Genomic DNA, 19157 nt, shown 5'->3' with positions numbered 1-19157 from the left:
ATAAGGCACAGAGAAGTGAACACAGTAGATTGGATAAAATATATATGGCTGGATAAAATAAGAACTGACTATATTCTACAATATTCTCTACATTTCCAGGGGACACTCTGCCTATAAGTGATAAGGAATGGTCTAGTGAGAGGGTCTCACTTGTTCTGAACCAAGTCCCTGACTTCAGTACCACTGAGAAACTCTAAGGTGGCTGTCTTCTGTGGGATCACAGTAGGGGATGGGATAAACCTGGGACTCTTAATTCTAAAGGAGATGATAAGATATTAAAATAAGAAAGGTCAGATGGCAGTCCTTACTTGTCAAAAGAAAAGTGGGTGTAATGTAATGAACTGCAAGTTTGAAATATTAGCAAGTACAGCCTGACTTCCAGAGAGCCATGAAGAGAATGAATACAGTAACTGCCCCTGCCCCAGGTTTAAGGCAGATGGGCAGAGAACAAGAGTATTTCTCAATCTGTACAATTAAAGGGCTTCCTAGGTGGTACTAGTGGTAAAGAACCTGCCAGGCAATGCAGGAGACATTAGAGATGCGAGTTTGATCCCTGGGTCGGGAAGATCCTCTGGAGAAGGGCATGGCAACCGACTCCAATATTCATGCCTGGAGAATCCTGTGGACAGAGGAGCCTGACGGACTATGGTCCACAGGGTCACGAAGAGTATGAGGTGGCTGAAGCAATTTAGCAGGTACAATTAAAATCAATCAGGGGAAAATGATCAGGAGACTCTAATCTTTTAAAGGGTTTATTCATAGTATTACCTTTTAGGATTGTGAGGAACAAGAGATAAAGATGTTTAGAACACTTGGTAAATAATAAGCAATGACATTTTCTTAATTTCTTTATTAAAAAAGTAGGCAATGAATATACTTTGGTTATGTACGATGTTAACATTAACAGAAGGTGGGTAAAGTGTATCTGGGAACTCTCTATCTTTGCAACTTTCCTGTAAACTTAAATTTGTTTCAAAATGAAAAATATAAAAATTACAAAGTAAGCATAGTAGTTTATTCTCCTTTAAAAGGCATATTCAACAAAGTATTTGAAAGAGCTGAAATACACATACTTACAGGAGCACCCTGTGGTCCAAGCCTTCCTCTCTCTCCTGGCATTCCTCTTGGACCCTATAGATGAGAGAGAGAAAACATCTCTTGAAACATCTTACTTGAATCTGAGAGTACTTTGATTTCACTTCTCAAATCAATTATTAACATAATCACTACTCATTATAACTGGCCTAAATAGATTTCACTTAATCTAGCATTAATGGCCTAAATCTGTAATAATCCTGATTTGGTCACTGGATACAGAAAAAGAAAAGTGCATTCAACAATTAAGAAAAACAATGTAATGCAGGAAGCCTTTTCTATTTGAAGGGGCAGTTCTTATAGGATGCTTGTCTTTCAGCTGATAATAAAGAATTATTTCACCAGCTAAGATATGCTCTCTATGTCTTTTTTTCATTTAAATATTCTCTTAGCATAATCTAAAAAGCAAAGAAATAACAACGAATTAAATTGATACGTACCAGCGGACCCATGGCACCCATTGGGCCAGTAGGGCCAGCTTCACCCTAAAGCAAAAGTGAGATCACATTACAATATAGGAAGTCTACAATTGATATTCACAATATTCTCTTCCAAGTGTGTTATTTTAAAGGTTTATTTTCAAAGTGAGCATTTGAAAGGCACACTTTCAATAAAGGACCTCAAAACTATGCTATATCACCTATTCTCAAAATACAATGGAAATTTAGTTTTTACAGAAATAAGTCTAAAACCAAATTGGGAATTTAAGGAAGATTTATGGGACTATCTTTTTTTCACTTTCATTTTCATTACACTTAGCCACATTAATCGAATTTTAATACAAATGCTTAGTCTGTGTCTGATAATAAAAGTAAAATTTTATAAAACTAAAATTGACTATACTATTCCTTTAAGATCTCTTGTAGGAAGCTTAGAAATGGCATATTTAAAGACAAATGCTTTTTCACACATGTATCTCATTGTACTTTCCATTAAAAAGTCATCTGCACTTCTTGGATGTTCTCTTTCCCTCCAGAAGCATAAATAAATTTGGGGAAGAAACAATGGTGAAAAGGCCCTAAAATTAAAAGGGTACTAAATAATGGGACCAATGAACCATGTAAACCTCTCTGATATTTTTAAAGAAAAATAAAGAGTGAATGTGTTTTAGAGAGTGGATTCATAGTGCATCTTTATATAAAGATAACACTCATCTTACATTGGTAGAAACCAAATGACATGGTAGGGGTTTCTAGTGGCAAAGGAAGGTCATATCATGTATCCTCTTAAATCTACTACCACTCATCCATGAAAAATTATATTTATATACTTAAGTATTCATTCTTTATACTACTCTTTCCTCTAGAACTATTTAAGGTGGACTTGAAAAAAAATTTAGACTTGAAGCAGAACAGAAATTCTGTAGTGAGGTTGTATTGAGGTATTATTAAGTTACCTTGGAACCGGTTGCTCCAACTTCACCTTTAGGGCCTTCAAGACCTTTGTGTCCCTGAGAAGAAAAATATAAATTTGTATTTAACAGCTTTTTTGAGCCTCAGGCATGTAAAAGAAGAACCAAAAACAAGTTCATAGGAAGTACCTTATGAAAACAGATCGCAAATTTAAAGTCATTACTCAAAATGTTCCCAAATTCTCATCTCTTTTTTTGAAAGTCTATTCAATGAAAATTAAAGTAGGGTTTCCCTCTTTAAATAACATTTTGAATTTGCAATGGGCTCATCTTTCAAATTTTTGTGACTTCATAGAAATTTAATTAATAGAAACAGAAAATGTATGGTGGCCTTCGGAGAAACAAATGGTTATAGAATTTAGTTATAAAATACGATTCATATCCAAGAATGATTTTAAAAATATTTAATAACTAGTACATCACAAGCATTCTAATCATAAGCTCAACTACTCAAAACAGAGGCCAGCAAATGTACACTGAGTGAATATCAACTATGCTTTCAGATAGATGTGTAATTTCTATGTATGTATGTATGTAACTAATAGTTGCATATTCATTATCTTGAGTTAAAGAGAGAAGCATTGTACAGCCTTCCATGTCTGAGTTGGATCTGAGTTGACTAGGCCCCTGTGAGCCAGTACTCTTTATGGTATTATGTAAATATTCCACTGTGTAGTAGTTCGGAGAAGGCAATGGCACCCCACTCCAGTACTCTTGCCTGGAAAATCCCATGGATGGAGGAGCCTGGTAGGCTACAGTCCATGGGGTCGCTAAGAGTCGGACACAACTGAACGACTTCACTTTCACTTTTCCCTTTCATGCACTGGAGAAAGAAATGGCAACCTACTCCAGTATTCTTGCCTGGAGAATCTTAGGGATGCCGGAGCCTGGTGAGCTGCCATCTATGGGGTCGCACAGAGTTGGACACGACTGAGGCGACTTAGCATAGCATAGCATGTAGTAGTTGCCTATTTTCTTAAATAAATCACATTAGACTGAAGCTGAGAGTCATGGACATTTCTCATTTATCTCTACTTTCTCATTTATAGCATAGTATTCAGCACATGATAAGAACTCAAAATACATTTGTTTATAGAATCAAATGAAATTCAAAGGAAATGTAAAAAAGCATTGTGATTTTGGTAACTGACGTCTACTTGTAACCACAGCCAGTTAAGGGCAATTGACAAATGAAATTGCGAAGATTTTGAAGGTAATACTCCCCAGACCCTACTCCATAAGCCAGGGTATCTAAAAGGATTACAGAGGATTGAACTTACTCGGTGACCCTTCAGGCCTGGAAGACCAGGAGCCCCAGGAAATCCTCGAGCTCCCTGTGGGGGAAAAAAGAGATAAGGCATTTCAGAGTCATTAACTACATAAGGCAGTTTTTTTTCCCAAAAAAGATATTTGGTACATATTTGTTTTTACCAACAAACCTAAGAAGAAAAAGGAGAAATATATTTTTATATGTCAAAATACATCTAGGTTATTAAAAAATTAGCAAGGCAAATGGAAACAAGTCTTAAACAGAGATATGGATTAATTCCAGGTGTTGATTTGATGACATTTTTAAATTTTCAAATGATATTGCTGTGTTATAATTAGTAAAGAATAAACAATAAGAAAATAAGCCTGAATCTACATTCTCTGTGTCTAAATCAAGTAGATCAAGGTATAGGAAAAATAATCAGGAAACTTAAGGAAAATTGTGCTTTCTCTCTTTTATATTGTGTTTTATTTGTGGTAGAATAATAACTGCATTTGTAGCAAATAAATATAATCTATTTTTTTCTTAACTTCTAAATATTATCAGTAGAATATGATTAGAAAGATTATATTAAAATGTTATCAGAATTTTTTTAATAAAATATTCAAGAGAAGCTTATGGATTTGTGATTGTTTAAAAAACTGAGAAAATGAAATATCCAACAGAAAAGAAAGTCAAGTAATACAAAGAGAATGGGTTGGTTCCTTGACTCAGCTTCTTAATTTCTGTTAATTCTATGCCTAACTGTATAAACTAAAAAAAAAACAAAAAAACAGAAATCAGACACTAAATCAAATCCAAAATGGCACAACTTCTTTGAAATGATGCTTGAAACTTTTTTCTCATACCCTCTTTAAATAGTTAAGGATCCAGTGACTTAATTACTCACTTATTCCAGTTGCCTACATTAAATAGGTTTTGTGGTGAAGCCTGTCTACTGCCACGAGTAGAGTAAGCACTTTGATAGCACAGACTGATGCTATCAATTACTATCATTACCAATCCACATATCCCTAACACTTAGCCTTCTTATTAGTAGGCATTCAAGAATAAACAACTGAATAAAGAAATGGCTTCACATTCATCATCTTCATCTTCTTGACACTCATAGAGATTTTCCTAAATCTTTCAAGGAACTTCTCTTGTCTTAGCACAATCTTACAGAGACGGCAAAATCATTCTGTTCTATATTACCATACCCTTTACTTAGTGTTAACTAAATGAATGAACAAATAACTCAATAAACAAACTTGGTATGATAAAAGCAAAGCAATAATTCTTCCATGACCTCTTTCAGGAAAAATGTTTCTGTAGTGTTTTGTAGGGGGTTATCACAGTAAGGGCACATCAAACCCTGCATTCTGAACAAATAAAGTTCCACTAAATCTTCTGTTTACACAGCCCTACTTAGGAATTCTTTCACTTCAAAAATGCCCTTTAAGTTTTTCCACTGGAATCCTGCCCTTTACTGAGATTCGTCTCCCCACCATCCTGAGCAGAACCTCAGCATACATCTGTCTAAGCCTATAGAGGAATTCCTGAGCTATGCTATTTCAAACAATTAGTAAACTTTTGGGGTTTTGTGGTCTGCAAGGGAATTCTCATGTGACTACATATCTTTAATATAGCAAAAAAATAAACCAGATGTACTAGCGCTCATAAAATTTTTCTCATTCTGCTGACCCAAGACTGTCATCACACCCCAATCACACATCGTTGTACTGCACTTGCAGAGCGCATCTGTGACATGCTGGCGGGGTGCCTTTCCTCCCCGTAGAGGGCCCACGCTGTGAGTAGGTGCAAGCGTGCAGCAGGGCAGGAGGTTCAAGCCTGGACTGGCTCACACCGACATCTGTGCTAATGACTAAACCACCTGTCTTTGTCTGCACCGACTTTGCAGCCTGATGAGGGAAGAAAGGAAAAAGAGAGGAGGGAGCTGCAGGCCTGGTTTTGCATTCGAAACTAAATGATCCTTACAGTCCTGTGCTTAAATTCCCATAAAAGATCATCAGCATTTGTCTAAAAAATCCCTAGCATTGAACCTCATCAATTTTCATAAAGTAAATGGACAATAATTCAGTATTGTTGTATGTATATGGTGGTAGAAATATTAGGATATTATGGGAGATATAATAAGTAGGAGGTTGAATCAGTTTAGGGGATTCTGGACCAAGAGAAAGTCTAAGAGCAGGAATGTTTGCTTTATGCTTGCTTATCATTTTCTAACTTTCCCCACTGTCTCTGTAGCACATCCCAGGGGAGCACTTATCAAAGCAACATGAGTGAAGAAAGACAGGTGGGTTCAGAGCGGCCAAGTGACCCAGGTCTTGAATTCTGGTAGAGCTAGTTACTCTCCCTGTATTGAGCCAAGTGAAAAGAAAACAACTGTATTAGGAGAGCTGGTGATTAATATATCTGGTTATAAGCTTTTAAGGGCCAGAAGATCAATAAAGAATTTCAGTCAACACTAGGGTTTGGGGAACAGCCAAAGAGGCATCCTGTCCACAATTTATTGTTCTAGCATATAAAAACCAAATCAACAAACTCTTTAAAGCTGTCATTTTTGACATATGAATACAAAATCTTTTAAAAAACCAAAAATATCTTTAAAAGATAAATTGGGATTGAGATATTATGAAAGGTAAGTAAGTCAAGCTGGTGACTTATCTGAAAATTTGGTACTCATTTTGGGAGAATCCATGTTAGGTTATAATTCTCTAGCTCTGGGAGGGTCATTCATATGGTGCCAATGCAAAGGTGAGAACTCAAGTTAGCTCTCAATCTGGCAAAATGTCCTGTTTCACAATGACAGAAGGGAACACATCTTGGTGACAGTGTCTATTGCATGTGCAGGCAATGAATGGTGAATTAATTTTAAATGTTCTTTATTTTTTGAATTTTGTCTTTATATTGTTGTATTGATCAGTATAAACTTACCGGAGATCCTGCAAATCCCACTTCGCCAGGTTTTCCATTTCTACCAGGCTCACCCTTTTTGGGAAAAAAAGTAAAGTGGAGGAAAACAAAGAAGGATATAAAATTTTCTCTTCTGAGACTAATGACAAATCAATTGCAGATGAAAAGTCTTCCTTAGAAAGTTCACACCCAATGGTCTATGCAGTGTGAGAACACAGCCCTATTCCTGAGGGCAGTCCATTATAGTCTGTGGAGATTCCATTCATTTATCAGAGAAAGAAATAAATATAAATTATACTGGTCTGACATAGCTCTCCATTTTATGAACATCAAAATTTGCATGCATGCACACACACATACACACATGCCATGAAATTCTACATCAACATGCAGCCCTGAAACAGTGCTTCTCAAAATAAATTTACCATTTATTTCTTGTGATGAAAAAAAATTTAAGAACTACCAGAGATACTTTCTTTATGGCCAAATTCATTGTAATCCACTTAAATAAATCTCATGACACACAAAAAGAAAATATTTTCTTGGTTTAATGTCACATGGACATAATGGCCTACCTAATCATTTTGTCCTCAACTTTGGTGCAACTAACAGAGGAATTCAGGAAAGCAAATCTGTTGTTATACACTGTTCTTAAGAATACTGATCACGTGTGCTTAATGTTAAAATTTAAAATTTAGGCTTAACTTTAAAAATTCAATTAAAGAAACAACTTTTTGAGCATTGGAGAGCAATACTGACACTATTCTGTGAACACATTTTAAAAAATCCATTTAATGAGGGCCTCATAATGATCTTTTGGGATGGAAGAAATGTGTTTTTCCTTAAGATCACTTCAAAAGCTTTGCCCACCAAATGTTGTTGCTGTTGTGACAGCAATTCTAGTATCCCATGGAGAAATCATAATGGAAAACCTGAAGAATGCAGGCAAAGATACAGTACCTAACAATATAATACCATCACAATTAAGAGCACTTTCAGATTTTATAAAATTCCATTCTGACCTCTCCTGCTTTTATTAAATTTAATGATAGTAAAAAGTAGGGGACTGAGATAGGAACCAATGAATAATATTCATGTTAATGTTGCAGCTCTTTCCTAGCCAAAATTTTGCAAATTTTTAAATTTGAAAAATTTCAAAGCAAAATGAAGAAAAGCAGCTTACATCTTCACCAGGTTTTCCAGGAGGGCCCTCTGGTCCTCGTGTACCAATTGGACCCTAATAACAAAATGAAACAAAAGGAAAGTGAGGATATTTACCTTTATTTATCCATATCCATCAATGATACAATCCAAAATACTGTTGAGACAAATGAAAAATATCAGAGAAAACAACTTCATTAATATTCTGAAGTTTATGTTGTATCTCTCAGATTATATGCTCAAAGGAAAAAAATTTAATTTCACAGATGCACATATCTTAGCACATTCTGCTGACCACATTCAAAGCCTCTGAATTTAAATACTCTGCCACAAGAAATATGTAGCTTAAGCACAGTCCATAACACAGGACTCCTGAACTGGACTAGAATATATTGCTACATTAGGAAAGAGGTGGTAACATAAATAACTCATGACATCATTATAATGGTGGACCCATAGTTAACTGGGTCTACATGCTTACTTGACATTTACCATTGGGCCAGGGTCACCAGGTTCACCAGGAGGTCCTGCTGGGCCAACACCACCCTAAAATCAAAAAAAAAATTGTATAAAATTTATATATAATACACAAATTATATGAACAAATCAAGGAAAACACAATACTAAATCCTATACTGTCTGCAGTATACTGAAATTGCTCAAAATGTTGACTCTACCATTCTCCAGCTATGACTCTGGATGAGTTATTAATACTTCATCTCTCCATATCGCATTTCCTAATCTGTGATATGAGAATAATATGGTGCCTGCTTCATCAAGCTGCTATAACTCTTTAGGTAACTAATGCATGTTGAGAGCCTAGAATAGTGCTGGCACAGAGTGAGTGTCAATAGTGGTGGTCATCTCCCTCTTCTCTTCCTCCTTCTTTATCAACTACATTTTCCATTCACAGTGGCAGTACTGTAAAATAGCTTGGAGTAAAACTCCACGCACATGATAATGAAAATATGGCATGTTTGAGCTAGGAATTCTTTTCTCTCTCTCTTTAGAAAAAAACATTTCCTACAACCTGTCAAATCACTACAAAAATTAAAATAGCTCTACATCAGTATTTTATTGGTATTTGAAAGGTTATAGAAAGAAAGTACAGAATTATATGCTTTGTAAAGATTTCATGGAGTGATCCTCGTCATTGTCATTTCTAATAATACTACGTGGTGATATTCTTCCATGATCTCATTTCATAGCTCCAGAGTTGGCACATAATTAATTATAAGGATTTTCACCATGACATGAGATAATGATCTGTTATTTTACAAACACAGTCACATAAAAATTCTTTGTATTGGAGGTCAGTCACATAAAGAAACCAGATGATAAAACTTAAGCATCATGAAAAATCTTTGAAAAACATATTGAATATATTTCTAAGTGAGTGAAAATTAATTGAATTCAGCCCATTCAGTGAGCATTATTGTTATTGTTCAGTCACTCAATCATGTCCAACTCTTTGCAACCCCATGGACCGCAGCATGCCAGGCTTCCCTGTCCTTCATAGTCTCCCAGAGCTTGCTCAAACTCATGTCCATTGAGTTGGTGATGCTATCCAACCATCTGGTGCTCTGAGCATTACAATATGCAATTTAAAGCCTAGTCAAAAGCAGTCATGTCCCAGAGAACTTACTTTTTTTTTTTTTTTTTTTTTTTACAGTATGTGATTTAATTATAAAAAGACTTACCTGCTGCCCTTGTAAACCTTGAGGACCCCTTGGGCCAACAGGACCCTTAAAAACAAATGAGAAGAAAAGTTGCATAGTGTTCATGAAAATTAGTTCACAGCTTTCAAAAATGTTGAATTCACTTTAGAATCTGGAAAAATGAATCTCTGACAGTGAAAAGGTGATGACATTGTCCTTGTGAATTCACCTGAAATACAGCTAAATTCAAAAAGATTAAAGCTTGGATAATGTTTGGGATAATCTTATACACACATTCAGAGTCATGAAAAGAAATAAAAATGCCTGTGCACACCCAATGTCTTGGGATGAGAACTCTTGCATACTTAAGGGGTGGTTTAATTGAAGCAGAATAACCAACAAAGAGAAATCTTGGCAAGCATAAAGTTGTTATGAAATCGTCTATTTAATTCTTCAGCTTCACAGCAAATAACTCATAATTTAAATGAGCACATTGAATTAAAGGCTTATGAAACTATCAACAATAGCAACTGGATTATTTTAAATGTAAGTTTTAAATGATCTGGGGCACTGAGTTTTGTAGGTTATTTCTTTCTTTCATGACATACATCTAAAGTATCCACACAGACTTCCCCCATTTATTATGAAATGCTTACAATGTGACATAACAAAGGTAAGAGAAGGAAAATGCTATTTTAAAAGTTGTTAGTAAACGTCTATGTGATTTTTTTAATCAAAATCTAGTTTGATTTAAAGCAATTAAATCAAAATCTAGTTTGTTCTTATGGTGAAAACTTAAAATTTTGTTTTGGATTGATCAGACTTTTAGCTAGCAAGAAAATAAGAGCTTCATTTAAAAAAATAAACACATCTGTAACTTGAACTTCAAATGGTTAAAAATATGTATTTCATAAAAATATACCCAGTTAATCATTGAATGAGACCATACTGATACTGACTTAGAATGTGTATAATAAATGTTTAAGTGACTTAAAATATATACCAGCAATGTTTAAATTACTCACTGGCCTTAAGGATGGGTGTGTGTGCTCAAACATTCCATTTTGTCTGACTATTTGCAGTCCCATGGACTGTAGCCCACCAGGCTCCTCTCTTCATGGGGTTCTCCAGGCAAGAGTACTGGAGTGGGTTGCCATGCTCTCCTCCAGGGGATCTTCCCCACCCAGGAATCGACCCGAGGTCTCTTATGTCTCCTGAATTAGCAGGCAGGTTCTTTACCACTAGCACTGCCTGGGAAGCCCAAAGGATAGGTAGAAGGGGTGTTTATCTAGGCAGTCTGACTTTACATTGTCTGAAATGTCATTAATCTGGAATGTCTTTGAATTATGAGCAAAAAAGTATGGAAGAGTCGCTTTGCAAAGAGTTAATTCATTTAATGAAATTACATCGCTCCAAATACCCAGGTTAAAGTAGAGAAAATGGGAATCTTTCTGGCTGTTGAAGAAATGCAAAAGAGAATGCTAATGGCCCAGTGAGTAAATTTTAGAGTTATTGGCATAAAGCAACCAGGGAGTATTCAGATAAGTAAGGAAATAATATAAGGAAATAATAAATTTTGCCAAATAACTTTCTAACAATACCATAAAACAGACTTCGCTTTGCTCTTTTTTTAGTTTTAGAAAGTACAGTTTTTATTGAGATGGTGATTATTAAGTTAGATGAAAAATACAGACAGTCCATTATTAATGAAGACAAATACTTTGCACAGTTACAAATGGAACACCACCGGGCTTTCAAATATTACACAGCAGAGTTTGATAAGTAAATTGAATGAATGGATGGATGGATATATTTTAAGAAGACACATATTACTTCTTAACTAGCTAACTCAAACCTCTGCATAATGGTTTTTCCAAAGTACTCTGATTATCAGTAAAATCTACACTTACCACAGATCCAGGCATCAGTCCTACTTGACTCCCAAGTCCAGACTTTTCATCTAACCCAGCCATCTGAGCTGAAAACGGCTGTTAAAGCAATGTGTTGACATTATTTCCACAGTAAAAGATATATATATCAACATACTTTTTAAACTGAGAAGTGTACATTCTCTGGGCTTCTTAAAGAATGACTCTTTTGAGAATCCTTGTAAACTTTTGACTTTAAAGCAAGGAAAAAGATTCAAGCTGTTTTCATTGTATGTGTTTTTGAGTGAACAATCTTCCTCACAGTATTTTATTACTATGTTGCTTCAAAATAGCTACTGCAATGGGCCAAATGCCTGATACTTGATAAAAGCATGGATCATTCTGATAAGCATTTAGCCAGTCTAATAGATTTCAGGTTTAAGTCTCTTTATTTGCTTTCTTCCCATTGTTAGAGCATGCCAAACATCTGAACAAAACCTAAAAGTGCCTTTAAAACTAAAGATTTTTCCATTATACCAGACTGCTTTACTTAGATGGTATTCTTCTTTTTTTGTTAGTGGCCAGTAAATTTTAACTATATTTATATAAGTTGATTAAAATTTTATGATCTTTTTAATGAATCCTGGAATATTCCAAAATCGGTAACAGTTTTACCTTCTCTCCTTCACATCTAAAAATCTCTGGTAACCCAATGGACTAAAACTGTCCATCTTCATTCCAGGAGTTCTATCAATTTCCAGATTTTAATGGGAAAAGAAGGTGTGTTTTTTTAAAAAATAAATTGGCAATTCCTTCTACAATGAGTTGAAAAGCAAATGTAAAAAATGTTGTAAAACAAAAATCACATTTTAGGGTTCCATACATTCCCTTGTTGTACTATGCAATTTGCTCATAAATCTACTCAAAAGTCTGCCACTAAGAATTCAAAGAGGCAGGCATAGAAAGACATTTTGTTTTATTTTACTTCTGGTAGGAAATTAACATTCCAAGACATAACCAGAATGCATTTTTAATGTCAACTCAGTGACCCTTTCGCAAGCATCATCCCGGATGTGTCATCCTTCCTTGGTGGGAGGACATGACACAGATTTTTTCAGCATTCTGAGCCTAGAGAACAAAAAAGGAGAAAGATGTATTTCTCTTTCCAATTCACAGTGGGAATAATATTAGTGGTCCTTTAGAACCAACAGAAAGAACAAAATCCCAGCGCCCAGAACTGACATTAAGAAATATAAACCATTTGAAGCAGCATCTTTAAAAAGTGATACTTTGAATTTTCCAACAATTCCCTGTGTATTTCCTAGTTTTATTGTTATTCACAGCAGCATTGTGTTCGCTTAGCTGCTCTTACAGCTAAGGACCAATATGTGAACTAACACAAGTTAAGATCCTAATAATATACTAAAAACTTAATATATTATCTAAAGATGATATTAAGCAACGCACACCACTCACCCTGCTCATGCCATCAGGTCCTGGGTGAGATGGATGCCCAGGAGGTCCTGGGGCACCTGGTTGACCAGGAACACCTGGTTCTCCATCAATTCCCTGAGGACCACGAGGCCCCTGGAAAAATAAGCCAGAAGAAATTAGAACCCACTGCCAAATATGTACTTAGGAGAAAACAAAAACTACAAACTTCTTGATGGAGATGAAGGGTTCATTATTTTTTAAAAAAGAGCAACCCAGCCACCCACAGTAATTTCATCAGCTACACCAAAACTGCAGATTTCAGCACTGGTCACAGCCTCTGCCATCAGGAGAGGACACATTCTGGGTAAGAATTCTACTCTTGATGTGTTAAATTCCCAGTAATCAGCTTTTTTGAAATAATTATAAGAGTGCATTCAGTTTGTCAATATTCTAGAATAAGTTTCCTTACTTGTTTGAGTTTTGCTGTTCAAGGTTATTTAGTCAACGATTTCTAAATTCACTTGTCCTAAATTAACTGTGTATGTTCCTGCTTAACTTTCCCCCACTTAAAAAAAGAACATTATGGATCTTTGAAAGTGTTTGTGGTTTTCCTCATCTAATTTTTTAATGTTTTACATAGTTCCTGGCTCATAGTAGACACTCAGTATATGATTACTACATTTTCACATTTCAGTTTCTTTACTCTAGTACTTGAAGTCTGATATACTTTATTTTCCCTACTACTCCCAAAGGTAGACCAGATCCATGAGAAGCAGAGGGAAAGGCACGGGGACTCAGCCAAGTCTAGTTCTCAAGGAAGTGAGCAATGAGTTATAGCTGCCAAATTCCACCCTCCTCCTAACCCACATTCTGAAGGCAGCTTGGGGAACAGCCACGTCCCCAGTTCTGGAAATGCTCCATCTCCTAACCTCATCATTCCCACATGTCTTATTAAGTATTTTCTAGATTTTTAACCCTGGAAATTCATAATAGGACCAAAGAAAGGAAAGGAAGGATCAAAGAACTCAAAACTCAATATGATCTTACTAATTAGAAGCAGGGATAAAATATATATATATATATATATATATGATGAGTTACACAGTAAAGGAAGTTTACCATGCTTACACCTGAGACTATCTATCAGCACACAATAAGCGAACATGAGCTGATACAGTGGAGGGAGTAAACACAGGACAAGCAGAGTGAGGAGGAGAGGTGGCTTACAGTTGATGGTTTGGGAGAGGGTGGCATAAGAGCTATTCAAAAATTTAATTAATATATTCTTATATATTCAAACACTCCAGTTTGACATATTTACTTCTTGGAGTAGTGGAATAATAAAGCAAATTTATCTATTCAAACAGGAGTAGATAACAGCCTGAAAAAAACTCACATTTTGAAAACTGATTTCTCAGAAACCAACTACTCACTCTACTCTTTTTTCATTGTGTTGCATAATGGAGGCTAATTTTTCATTGCTGCCTAAGACTTCTAGATCATACAAATGTGACACCATGATCTGGAAATGTATGCTGTCAATGGCAGCACATAAAACATAGTCTGACCTACTCAGACCATTATGTGTGGAAAACTTAATATGTTTTTAAAATGTGAAATTACTAAGTAATGATCAGGTATTGTTAATACAAAAAAATGAGCTAAAACATTCTCTCTCCTCTCAAAGAGATTTCAAAAGCAAAACCAAAAACTACATTTAGTGTCACTGGGAGTAGAGACAGGTTTGTGTAATATTAATCCTCAAAAATTGGGTCCTTTCCCCAGCCTTCTGTGATTAAAAATCCTGTTTCAAAGTCTGCTCTGAAGACAGCCCAATTTTTCAGTGACTTCATGATGCATTCTGTGCCTCCATGGTATCTCCTCTAAATAGCCTACATGATTTACTTTTATACAAATTGAGGTTAAAATTAATAAAAACCTGTGACAATCATCCAAAACCAAGTGAACATAATAAGCAAGACTGTAAGTGAAAATAAGAAAAAAAGCCTATAATACATGATATTTTACTGATAAATATTTAAAATAAAAACTATAACTTCAGAACACATTAAATATATATATTTTCATATTTCCAGGTGTAATGAATCACAAAAGTTTTGTATCAAGGTAAGCATTCTCTCTATAATCATTCTTTCCCCTCCCCCAGGATACTTCACTATCTCAGGAGGCAATCCACAATAAAAAGTACTTGTAGATTGTCACTAGGTGGCAACGTTTAAACGTTCACAAATAGGACTAATAATGCCCCCAAATCAGAAAGAACTTTATTCATTGATAGTAATATCACACACACCCACATTATGAAGTGTGAGAGTTAGTAATAACTGGTATATTCTCCATTTTATAGATGAGGAAAGAGACCTATAGAGGTTAAGTGACAGGTGCCATTAGAACTCAGCACACCGTTGATTGTCGTCCATTTCCTGACAGGTTGCTAGTTTGTCACTATGAAGTTACCAGGACAGTACACTTAAAACTAAGGATATGTGTGAGAGAGAATCATGGTGATCACTGGCTAGTAATGAGGGCTTCGTGAGAGTATCTCTGTATCAGTAGTTCCCAATCTTGAGCAATTTGCTCCCCTCCCCACTGCCAGGGAACATTTGGCAACACCAAGAGATGTTTTTATTTGTTACAATTGTATGGGGGGGGGTGTTCCTACTGGCATCTAGTGGGTCGACACCAAGAATGCTGCCAAATTATCCTACAAAACATAAGGAATTATCTGTCCCCAAACATCAGTGGTGTTAAGGATGAGAAACTGCTCTATTTTATGAGCTTTCTGTAATGTTTGATGGTAACAAAGGGGAGGAAAGTGGCATACATGATTGCACTACCAGCCTATATCGTGTCATCCACAGCTTTTGTCCACGTAAGGATCTTAGGACCAGCCAGTCCTAGGACCTGAGGTAAAACATTCTACCTATAGGTATTTATGACATCATGCCAGTATCTTGGAAAAAGTTGTGGTGGGAGTATTTACACCAGAGAAATCAGCAAAAGCTATAGGCATATTTTTTTAAAAATAAATCAGTTATTAAACACTTGCCATCACACCACTGCTTGCTAGGATTAAGAGAGGAACAGATTTCCTACTTGGGTATCTACCAGAACTGTCTTGCTCAATTCCAAATAAATAATTACTTCTCACTCTTTTTAACACATATACACACACACATACACACATACACACACTTCCCATTGATTGTCTCAGACTAAACCAAGATAGGAAATGGAGCTTATCACATACTAAGTGGAGAAGAGAAGAGAAAGGAAAGAGAAGACTAAGAGGAGTGGGGAGTAGACTCATTGAATTCTAACAAGAAATTCTGTATTTCCAACCATGAGCTTCACAGCAGCTTCCACCTACACTTAGGACTCAGTTTTATCAATTATTCTGGGCACAAGTACATTGAGGCACAATGTTTTCTGCATGACCACCCACCCTCCACTCCACTGAAGTCATGTTCCACCTGTCTCTGTCATCTCAGACTTCTGGACAGACATCCGAATATCTACCAACAGGGTTTCAGCTACCAATGCTGGTGAGGCAGCATGGCAGAACACCAACAAAGAATGGGCCAAGAGGTAATCGGAAACCAGCTTTACTGCCCACCTACATGGCTATGATCTTCTTCCTTGGGACCACTGTCATTTATCTACATGCCTGCAAATACTTTCCATAACTTCAGCTGCAGTTTGGAAAAAGTACTGGCATCACCCCCTTCTTGGTGAAATGAGTAGAAGCAAAAAACAGTATCAAAGATGAAACCAGTGGCGAGGGTTCCTAGTAATATGATCTAGAATATGTTTTTTTCCTTACTTATATATTTAAGATGGTTTGTTGCTTCCTTGCTCATCTATTTTTCCCATTTAGATATGGATAAGTACATATTTGGAAGGTTAAAAACCCATAGAAAGTTAAATCTTAGTAGATATCATTAGACAGAAAATTAAACAGCATAAATTTTTCAGATTGAAACATAGGATAATGATAGATTCATCTGAATCTATTTTTGATACACAAATTCATCTAAGTATTTGGTATTGATGTATAAAAGACAAATTTGAGGGTGAGATATAAAAAAGAAAAATGATTGCTATAGTAGGACTTCTTAATAAGAGAAAACATTTAGCATGTATTGTATAATCATCTCATAGCTTATCTCAAGAACATAGGGTTGATTATTTAAATTTAAAGGTATTTCCTACGGTAATGAATTTGTTGATGTTTAAAATTACTCGTTTGATAGCTCTGCAGCAGCTGCCCAGTGAAAAAGGCAGCATTACTTGGAAAATAAATTCATTACAGAACCACTTGAAAGAAAAATTTGTCCTCTAATAATTTCTTTTTCCTTTATCCAATTTGGTTATTCCTGGAGCAACCACAGATCACATAACATGGGTGTTTTCTCTCAAGGATGCATTGTTGTCATTGTTTACTCATGAGTTACAACTTCTGAAAACAATATGAGGTATTCATTATGTTTCCTTAGATTCTACTTTAATCTGACCTCCTAAAGGACACGTGGATATCATCTGTGTTATCTGAGAAGATCATAGGTAATTATTAGCGTGTGATGCTTTCCTCTGAATCAGAATCAATGCACAATCACTTCATGATCTGAATTCTATGTCATGTTTACGTGAGAAAGAAAAAGTGCCACTGGCTCTTTGCTGCATCCACGGAACTTGGTGTAGATGGGCTTACTTGTTAAAGTTCACAAAAAGGGAGCTCCACTGTCAACTTACAGGTTTTCCTTTTGGGCCTCTCTCTCCTCTCGGTCCTTGTGATCCTGGTGGTCCCTAAAACAGAAAATGATGGTTATGTCTGTAAAACATATATACTTCAGATAATTTTGCTTTAAAGGTTACTGATGAAAGAAAACTGGAAGACAGAAGTATCATCTATTTTAAAATTTCAGCTGAAGACTACAGAAAATAAAGCCATGTATGTATAAAAGTTCTGTGTATACAGAAAGGCTGTTTCTTTTCACACTGAAGCTTAAAGACTTGTGAAGAAGTTAAGTATAACAATGTGGTACCCAATGAGTTGTATCAATTAGTTCAAACAATAATTGTAAATTTGCAAGGATCATTTTTTATTTTTTGCTCTCTTGTCTTAGACACAAAAACTTGCAATTCAAATTTTGAGAACTACATTATTGTCCAAACTCCAAATTTTCAATTTTTCTGAGGAAAGGTATGAATTCATGTTGGTACACAATATCCCAAACTATTCATCACTGTTCAAGCTGCTGATGAAAGCAATGGCACAAAAAGCTTATTCTGCTATTATCTTGTGTGCCTTCAAGTATCCAGTATCATTTTTTAACTTTGCCTCATCTCCATTGTAAATTTAAAACCCACCAAGAATTTTCCAAATGGTAACTGCAATTGCAGTTATTTTTCCATTAAAATAACAAATGATTATTATATTTCAAAACTGGCATTTTGTGCTTATATCTTAAATTAACTTTTTTCCCCAGAAAATGGCAGTTGCCAGGAGAATTTTATTTCTCTTCAAAAGAGTTTCAACTGAGTTATAAAAATTTGGCTGTGCATTTACTCAATCCAAAACACAATGTTGTTTAAAAGCAAATGCTTCAGAATGACTACAGCAGGTCTGTCAAAGTGTATCAATATTTCACTTACATTGATCTAATGTGCTTTAAAATTTACAGGATTGTGTGTGTGTGTGTGTGTGTGTGTGTGTGTGTGTGTTATGCATCTGGCTACCTGTGAATGCTACCACTAATCCAAACATGAAATCAGTAGTCTTTTATGCTAAACCAGAAATATGCCATTTTGATGTATATCTGCTCAAATTTTACTGTAATATTTACTCTTATATCAATATAATACATATTAATATACTGTTATACAATGTAATAGTAAATATTACAACAGAATATATCAGAAATATATCAATAATATCAAATTCTATTGAATTCTATTTAATTTTAATAACAGATGGAATTAACAGTTTATTTCATGAAACAGATAAAAGTAGTCTATCCTTAATCATTGTCAACAAGACTAATATGCCCTAATTTCAATGAGTACAGTTAACCTAAGTAGGGTTCATCAATTTCATTCACTGCTGCAAAGAAATGTTTAAACTTTAAGTTGTTTCAAAACAAAATGCTTCGAGAAACCAAGCACATCATTGTTTTATAATCTATTGTCTTTTCGTGGACATAATATCCATTAAGATTCAGTATCTCAAAGAACTTAAAGAATACCATGAATACTGGAGGAAACTACTTACTGCAGGTCCTGGACGTCCACGTATGCCTGTCACCTAAACAATAAACGAGACA

At 35.3% G+C, this 19157-nt stretch overlaps 1 protein-coding gene across 4 annotated transcripts in view; it reads right to left on the bottom strand.

Annotated features, from left to right (window-relative positions):
• COL5A2 (collagen type V alpha 2 chain) overlaps positions 1 to 19157 on the bottom strand; it is a 153828-nt gene that overhangs the window by 46593 nt on the left and 88078 nt on the right. For 3 of the 4 annotated variants that reach the window (XM_081581416.1, XM_081581414.1, XM_081581413.1), the window contains 12 exons: positions 19106 to 19138; positions 17587 to 17640; positions 12856 to 12966; positions 11422 to 11499; positions 9554 to 9598; positions 8346 to 8399; positions 7876 to 7929; positions 6714 to 6767; positions 3787 to 3840; positions 2492 to 2545; positions 1536 to 1580; positions 1078 to 1131 (listed from right to left, as the gene is read on the bottom strand). In XM_081581416.1, the coding sequence (XP_081437542.1) occupies positions 1078 to 1131; positions 1536 to 1580; positions 2492 to 2545; positions 3787 to 3840; positions 6714 to 6767; positions 7876 to 7929; positions 8346 to 8399; positions 9554 to 9598; positions 11422 to 11499; positions 12856 to 12864 (501 nt within the window). In that variant the 5' untranslated portion in view covers positions 12865 to 12966; positions 17587 to 17640; positions 19106 to 19138. Of the gene's footprint in view, positions 1 to 1077; positions 1132 to 1535; positions 1581 to 2491; positions 2546 to 3786; positions 3841 to 6713; positions 6768 to 7875; positions 7930 to 8345; positions 8400 to 9553; positions 9599 to 11421; positions 11500 to 12855; positions 12967 to 17586; positions 17666 to 19105; positions 19139 to 19157 lie in introns of all 4 variants that reach the window. The other variant, XM_081581417.1, reaches the window with a different exon arrangement.

The sequence above is a fragment of the Giraffa tippelskirchi genome, chromosome 3 (genome assembly GCF_054371585.1).
Source record: "Giraffa tippelskirchi isolate mGirTip1 chromosome 3, T2T-mGirTip1v1.2.pri, whole genome shotgun sequence".
NCBI lineage: Eukaryota > Metazoa > Chordata > Mammalia > Artiodactyla > Giraffidae > Giraffa > Giraffa tippelskirchi.
Note: the sequence above shows the minus strand (reverse complement) of the source record. Positions and strands in the feature narration are given on the sequence as shown.